The sequence below is a fragment of the Pygoscelis adeliae genome, unplaced genomic scaffold (genome assembly GCF_000699105.1).
Source record: "Pygoscelis adeliae isolate BGI_AS28 unplaced genomic scaffold, ASM69910v1 Scaffold294, whole genome shotgun sequence".
In the NCBI taxonomy this organism is placed as follows: Eukaryota; Metazoa; Chordata; class Aves; order Sphenisciformes; family Spheniscidae; genus Pygoscelis; species Pygoscelis adeliae.
The window spans coordinates 1,197,328-1,197,973 of NW_008824722.1; the positions used below are offsets into that span (position 1 = coordinate 1,197,328).

At 42.4% G+C, this 646-nt stretch overlaps 1 protein-coding gene across 2 annotated transcripts in view; it reads right to left on the bottom strand.

Annotated features, from left to right (window-relative positions):
* Positions 1 to 646, bottom strand: part of LOC103916276 (chromosome unknown open reading frame, human C10orf76) — a 130,007-nt gene that overhangs the window by 105,793 nt on the left and 23,568 nt on the right. For both annotated transcript variants that reach the window (XM_009323242.1, XM_009323243.1), the window contains exon 13: positions 368 to 443. In XM_009323242.1, coding sequence (XP_009321517.1) covers positions 368 to 443 — 76 coding nt within the window. The remainder of the gene's footprint in view (positions 1 to 367; positions 444 to 646) is intronic.

Here is a 646-nt window from a genome sequence, read left to right on the forward strand (position 1 = left end):
TCTTATCCCTACCAGTCCACCCACTCCATCTCCCCCTAAAGGCAGTATCAATAGGGCACAGAAGGCACTCCACGCAGCCCTTCCCATTCAGTGGGAAAAATGGCTCATTCCAACATGAGCTGTGCCCTGAAAACTTTACTCATTTTCTGGCAAGGCAGGAAGCATTTCCTAGAAGCGTAATAAACCCAGGCCCTGGCCCGCTTCTGATCTTTCATACTCATCTACACCTATGACAAGTATGCAGGGGGAAAAAAAAAAAACAACCACGAAAAAACAAAACTTATCTTTTCACAGATTCCATTTCTGACTCTCTAATTTCAAAGACATCCACTACAAAGAAATGGACAAACATGGCACTGAAACTCACTTGTGCCAGAACTGTGATGAAATTCCGGTTTAAGTGAACCGCTTCATAGAGGGCCAGAAGGATTGCTTCATTCGTTCTGTGGAAAGGATACAGGCAAAAGCACAGTTAGTTAATGGCTAACACCAGATCAGAATCCCAAGAGAAGAGTTTTTCAGAAGCATGGCCCATCTGAAAGAAGGAATTTTTTTTTCAACTACATAAAACTCTGCCTCTGCAACCCAGTTGTTCTTCCGATTATTAGTAGCACCTAGCAATCCATAAAAATAGCTATTTTTAGAG